Source organism: Caenorhabditis briggsae, assembly GCF_000004555.2.
Source record: "Caenorhabditis briggsae complete genome, chrIV, whole genome shotgun sequence".
In the NCBI taxonomy this organism is placed as follows: Eukaryota; Metazoa; Nematoda; class Chromadorea; order Rhabditida; family Rhabditidae; genus Caenorhabditis; species Caenorhabditis briggsae.
The window spans coordinates 3,546,112-3,553,148 of record NC_013487.2 but is presented as its reverse complement, the minus strand read 5'-3'; the positions used below and the strand labels follow the sequence as shown (position 1 = coordinate 3,553,148).

Genomic DNA, 7,037 nt, shown 5'->3' with positions numbered 1-7,037 from the left:
CCTGTTTTGCCAGGTAAAAAACCAGGTTTCTTACCTAGCTGAATAACCCCATTAAATTCTCGGTTAAGTTTAGAAAACTCTGTAACACAATGCCCTATTGTTCCGTTTTTGTCTTCACTATTTTCACTATTATCCCTATTTTCTAAATTTGGCCCTAAATCTAGTTTTATCAAGTTATCAACTTTTGAATAACAGATTTTAATGTCAATTTCCATTTCTTACGGTTTCAAAATTTCGACAAGGTTATTTTTTTTTGCTATTAGACGATCGACAACAAGTTTTCAAGTGTTTCAAGTTTACAAAAATGTTTTTAAAAGTCGGAGGTTCCTAGGACCAACAAAACAATTTATCTAAAACATTTGGTTGCAGAATAAAGTATTTAAAACTGGAGATTCCGTGTCGGATTGTACAAAAGTTAGTGTTTGAGCAAAAAATTAAATCGCAACTTCCCCAAAAAAGTTTACTTCCAATTAAGTACTTTGAGTTGAAGAGACGCTAATACTGAAAAAAAAACAGTTTCGAAAACTTCATTTAATTATCTATTTTGAATTGAAAGTCAATGTCGTTATCAATCAGTTATCGAAGATATACGCTTACAGATTGTGTTAAATAAAGTTCAATTTCATAGTTTTATTGATGAAGAAGTGAATTTATGGGTGAACAAAAGTTACAAAACATTTTTCAGATTCCGAATTTTTAATCATATTCCAACGACTTCTGAAAACTTACTAGACCGAATTCACTTGAAAAGGGAATATTCTAACACGTGATTTAAAAAAAACTATCGAAATAAAATTTGTCAATCTTATTTTTGTAAAATCCTATCAGTGGAAGGATCATACGTATTCAGATTTAAACAAATACTAAAATTTCATAGGTCTCCGAAATTATAAAACTACACAAAAATAGTGATCGAAGAAATACATATTCGTCATAAAATGTTTTGGGAGGTTTTATTTCCTAGTTCACTTTTTTTTCGTGTTACAGGAGTTTTATAAGGTTAGTGTAGTTTAGATAGTTTAGTTTAGATATCATTACATGTTGAGGATGCCTGGTGGAACTGATTTGAAAAATTTCAGACAGAGCGTTCCATTTTTCAAGTTTGTCACTATTTTCAAAATTCTATAATACCGTAAAACCTGTATTGGAAGTCTTATCAAGTGTTTGGAACAGTAAAAAATAAATTTTACATTGAAACACTTGTTTAGAAAAAATTATATTATAGATCTTTCATTTTCTCTATTATTGAATCGGCTTGTATATAGTTTCTCCTAAAGCTTTCGAACTTTTGGCTGAAACTTTTGGCTTTTGGCTGAAAATCTTGAAGATTTTGGACTTTGGGTTATATCTAGATGTAGAATTATTCTACTCATTGTAAATTGAAGTTTTATTATATAAAACATGGTTAGTGGCGTTGTTTATCTTTGCGACGGAACAAGAGCTTACCTGAGAGTTTTAAAGATTATATAGAGTTTTAGATGGTTGAAATTTTTGTTTTCCTGGGAAGAACGGTCCCGAAAACAGGATCTCCGGTGCCATCATAGGACCACCGGTCCCAAGAATTTCGACAACGGTCCCATTGTTTTGACAACGGTCTCATTGTTCCGATAACAGTCCCAAAGTTCCGACAACGTATAAAATTATTGTTTCCAAAGAAATTATCATGGAGGTTCCAATTTTCGAAATATTTAATCATGCTGGATCATTGCGACGTCACAAATACTATCTCAAATCACTTATCAAAAACTCAACAAAAATATCTTCTCAATTTCTCTCTAATAGAGTAATCAGATGTTGGAACTCTTTACCCGCCAATGTGTTTCCGGTGAAGCCCTCGTCAGCGGCTTTCAAAAATCGACTATTATCCTGTGATCTAAAACATTTCCTTGTCTTGAATTCAACATTACTAACTCGGTTTTTCCTTCATCTCCGAATTACTACAAATGTATGTCCCTGTTATATCTCCTAGTTTCATTTCACGTGTTAGTGGTTTTCTCCCCTTCGTTGAAATAAATAAATAAATAAATAAACGGTCCCAATCAGGCTTAATCTGGAACCCCTATTCCCGAAATTCAGAAAAACGGAATGGTCTTTTGAAAATCCAGTGGAAAATTTAACATTCTACTTATACTTGGAAATTTCAGTACTTTTTGTCAGGAATTTGTCACAAAATAATACTTTTTTTGTATCGTAGGCTTAGGCCAAACACCATTTTTCGGCACTGATGTGAACAGCGCGTTTCAGCCTAAGCCTATAATTATAAACCATATACACTCCGAAAAAATTCCTGTACAAAAGTACTGGAATTCTCTATCAGCAAAATGTTCGTTTTTGCTGCTGATATGTGTTTCTTAGTTGAACAAAACTTACAATTTTCCGAATAGGGTTTCCAGATTAAGCCTGGTTGGGACCGTTGTCGTACCCTTGGGACCGTTGACGGAATATTGGGACCTGGAATTTTTTCAGGTTTTCGACAAGAAAGTAATTTTCAAAATAAATCACAAATCAAACCCAATTTCGAAATTCGAACGAAACGATTTTTGTTCAATGGAGCGCGTTTGCCATTTTCTTAAATTTGCACTGGGAAACCTGGTTTTACATAAATCGAATACTGATCAAATTAGGATGGAACACATATTTGCCTAGAAAAACTGGATGAGAATCTAAAAGAAATTTTCACCTTTCTAATTTTTTTATAATTTTCCTGTTTCTTTTTCTGTTTAAAATGTCTGTTTCAGGGCAGTGGTCCGTGAAGACTTTCTTGTAGAAATAGGACCGTGTAATCCTTGGAAAAATTAAATTCCGATGAGTTTATCGTCAAAAAAGACTTGGAAAACACCCTAAAGGGAAAAGCCAGGAAGCTTGGAGCAGACAAGGGATTTTCGGGGTCCAAGCACGAAAGAACTCGATATATTGTCTGAAAATTCTATTTTTCTGCAATTTTGTCAATTTCCATCACGAAGATCGGAAAAGCTAGTCGAAACAATCCACTGAACCATCGAAAAATCATTTCGAATTTATCGCGAGACTACGGTACAGCATGCGCCTTTGACGCAATAGTGCGCATTGGACGCAAACACCAATCGGTACACGCCGACGCGCAGTTGCGGACTAGAGACATTGCTAAGCGCCGTCGACGTCATTTTAAGACGTTTTCAGACCGATTTGCTGCTGTAACTCCGTAAGTCTTTTACTAAAAATTCAGAATAGTAGTCTGGTAACTCCCATTGACTGAAATTATGACAAAATTTGCTGAAATCCGGCATAATGACCCAAAAATGCCAAAGTTTCGAATTTGGCCTAAAATTTTTCAAATTTTCTACTTTTTTGTTACCGCCGTCGGGTGAACGCGTGGCCATGCTTTATGCATGAAAAAGCTCAAATGTAGTCCCCAAAAACGTCAAAATTCTGAAAAATTTGACTGCGTCATCAATTGCGTCATCAAAAATCTGAAATTTTCCGAAAATTCTATAATCCTTCCAAAGTGACTCAAAACGATTCCAATCGATCAATTTAGTATCTAAAAAATTATTTTGGGCAAAATTCTGCACAAAAAGTGTCATTTCGATCGATTTTCGTATTTTCGAAACATTTCGAAAAGTTTGGAAGAGTCCCAAAAGGACTAAAAATCATCTCAATCGATAAAAAATCAATACTAAAAATCAATTTAGGTCGGAATTCATCCGAAATTCGCCGATTTTATCAATGTTTCTAATTTCGAAAAATTACGAAAATTTTCGAAAACAGAAAAAATTCTAGAATCTTCCAGAAAATCACAGAGTAGAGCAAAAATGACTTTAGCAACAATATTTGATGAAAAATTTACAGCATTATTCCTGAATTTCCCAATATCCGTCGCCCATCGCTAATTCTCTCGTGCCTCTTCTATGCTCGTACTCTATGGCCAATATTCAATACAAATTATTGATTTTTCCAGGAGATGAGCAATCGAGCCACAAACCCAATCGATCGAGAGCCAATGGTAGCTCCGGAAAGGAAGAAGGATCGTGTAACTCCAATGGAGCTCAAGAAGTTGGAGGTAGCTCCATGTGAGCAGAAGAAGCAAGAAGAGGGAGCTCCAAAGGAAGAGAAGAAGGCTGATGGAGAAGAGGTAGCTCCAAAGAGCAGGAGAAGATCGATGGAGAAGAAGGGCAGAAGCCAGGTTGCAACGGTACTCCCAAGTCGCGTTGGTGGCAGATGCCTCCACAAGAGCAGCTCGCCGTAACCACCATCAAGATCGGCGGCGAGAAGCTCCACTTCGTCGTCGTGGACACGAATCCATACACCTTCGCAAATCCAGCTCCTCTCCAGTACTACAAGGTCAAGGACAACAAGCTGGTCAAGACAACCGTCGACGACTTGGGATCTGGTATCTCCAGAAAACCCAAGAAAGGAAAAGGGAAAAAAAGTGAGTCAGACACAAAATTAACAATCAATCGATACAAACATTATAGGGATCGAATTCCATCACCTCCGTATCCACAAAGGTGTTCGAACGCCGCGACATCATAGGAGTCAGTACTCCCAACATGGCATGTGCCCGTAAAGTTACCGTCGTACCGTGGAGGAAGGAGGTATCCACAGCAATGTGGAAGCCTGCAAGGCCTACGGCATCGGAGCCGAAATCGCCGACCGTATTTGGTTGGCCCAGGACATCGACGGAATTTCCTTCAACGAATTCCTGCTCCAGTAACCCTCCGACATATCCCGTAGCTCGAAGAGCAAACTTGTTAAATTTGTGCTGTATCTCCTAGAACTAGAAGTACTTTACAATAAAATCACCCTGTTAATTATCGATTCCAATCAATATTTGTTCTTCCAATTCCGGTTTTACAGACCGTATCATATCTTGTTCTTCTACGTCCTATTGTCTTCAGTCTAATCAGTGATTACAGATGAATGACAGCAAACTCAACAAGGAAGTCAACGACCTCATCGACTTCAAGGAGGACGGTAGCAGCTTCTCGGAGACACGCCACGAAGAACAAGAGGAAGAGCGTCATCCGGTAGCTCCACCCACTCCAGTCATCACAATTGAAGAGGAGTCCACTCCGATTGTGACAGCCAAGGCCGCCAAGGGTAACTCCAACGCAGCTACGGTAACTCCAGGAACCTCTACACCAGCATCTGGAGCTCGTTGCAAGAAGGAGACGGTAGCCACTGAAGAGTTTCCAGCCAAGAAGCCTCGACAAGATCAGGAGGAGATGTACAAGCTCATCAACAAGAGAACCAAGACAACTGAGAAGGAAATCGGTAACAGTCTGCATTTAACAGGAAAGACCATAACGAAGAAATTTCAGATCATGGAAAGAAAGCGTATCTCCTGATGCAGAAGATGGAGAAGAGTCTGGAAGAACTCCAATCCACGTTCAAGACCGAACTGATGAAGCATGGAGCTGGCCTCCACGCCGACACCAAGAAGGGATTCGAGAAAAACCATGGTAGCCACCAAAGAGCCGGACACGAGATCCACGCCACAAACCGAAAAGTGGACGGTTTTGTCGCCGGCGGTCCTCAAAGCCGATCTAACCAGGATCAAGGTCCTCGTGGAGGACTCAAGACAGCTCTGGCTGACGAAGATGGCTGGAATTCCAAAGCCAGACTACTCCTCGTCTCCAAGAGAAGAATCGTCAAGTTATTGGGGTACTCCAGGATACAACGACCCAATCCATGAGATCGAACCTAGTCAAGGAGAACGCGAACCCAGCTCCAAAACCGTACCCAGTAAGTAAAAAGTTAACAAACAACAAGAACAAATAATAATTCAATGATTTTTCAGCCACGCGAAGTTTGCGCATTCTGTGGAGGCTATTCCCATCAGTCCGAAATCTGCGAGAAAAGACCCAGTTGGCGGGTCAGAAGACAAATCATCTTCAACAGAGGATAGTGCTCCTTCTGCCACCAGAAGCACCAGGAGGGGGAAGTCTGCCCAAGAGATGGTGAATAATGCGAGACGTGTAGCTCCCTGTATCCACTGGACGCGGCCAAGGCTCTACACCACCGCGCCATTTGCGACAACTTGTACTTGGGTGCGCCGATCGAAACATTCAATCGCATCGAAACATTCACTCGAATGGCTCGTAGCTCAAGAGGAAAGGTCTCAAGATGAAGACGTGGACGTGGACGTGGACGCGGTATCCACCACGGAAAGCACCAGTGAAGGCGGAGAATCCACTACACAAATGGCCATCGAGCCCGTTAACCTTGTTGTTAATTATTATTGTTGTTTTTTATCTAATTGCTGTTAACTGGACTAGTATCCACAAAGGTGCCAGATTCCCATTATTGCTTAAATAAAATGGTCAAAAAATTAAGTACTCAATTCATCAAATTATCAAATAATTCCTGAGTTATGTACTCAAACTTATATCTTATTATTGTTGTTGATTTTTTTTTGCCACCGCCGATTAGAAGTACTGTAACGCCGTTACCTGACAGAGAGATATGTATTGTGAGAGTGTGAGAAGTAAGATGAGCTAGATAGATCAGAATAGCTGAATCTATAATATCAAGTAGGTGATACGAATTGGTAGAAGTTGTATTCAAACCGAGCAGTTGAATACAATTTGGCTGATTTTTTTGTCAAATAAATGTATTTAGAAGTTTATTAGCATGATGAAGAAATTCATTTATAATATCAAAAGTCCAAAATAATGTTCCAGAATGGTTCGCTTTTTCTGAAAACTCTGAATATATTGAGCATAAAATGAAATCAACTTTAGTGATTGAAAAATTTTTCACCACTAACAAGGGAAGGTTTTTCAGACAACGGTTGAGAATTTGCTCAAAATTTGTACAAAGATACTTTCGAACATGCTGAATCCGAATCCAAAAAAATTTTTAGCCCATTCTCAAAAGGAGCCGAAATATGGCCTCTGAAAGTGCTTTTAGTACTAAATTTTGGCCAAAAACATGCATTTTTCGAGGTTAAAAATTAGTTTTTCAGGATTTGTTTGAGTGCGAAACTCATTTTTGAACGTTTTTCTATCTTCTAAAGTAACTTTTAAACATTTTCAAAAAAATTTTTTTTTTGAAAA

General features: G+C 38.5%; 2 protein-coding genes across 2 annotated transcripts; both read left to right on the top strand.

The window, feature by feature from the left end:
• Window positions 1–3,940: 3,940 nt before the first annotated feature.
• CBG22597 lies at window positions 3,941–4,546 on the top strand (the record flags this gene model as incomplete). Its single annotated transcript, XM_045244978.1, has 3 exons — window positions 3,941–4,171; window positions 4,237–4,408; window positions 4,455–4,546. The coding sequence occupies 3 exons, from the start codon at window positions 3,941–3,943 to the stop codon at window positions 4,544–4,546; spliced, it is 495 nt and encodes a 164-aa protein (XP_045097602.1).
• A 349-nt stretch (window positions 4,547–4,895) lies between these two features.
• Window positions 4,896–6,248, top strand: CBG22598 (the record flags this gene model as incomplete). Its single annotated transcript, XM_002632759.2, has 3 exons — window positions 4,896–5,253; window positions 5,301–5,643; window positions 5,780–6,248. 3 exons carry the CDS (start codon window positions 4,896–4,898, stop codon window positions 6,246–6,248), a joined length of 1,170 nt encoding a protein of 389 aa, XP_002632805.2.
• Between the last annotated feature and the right edge of the window lie 789 nt (window positions 6,249–7,037).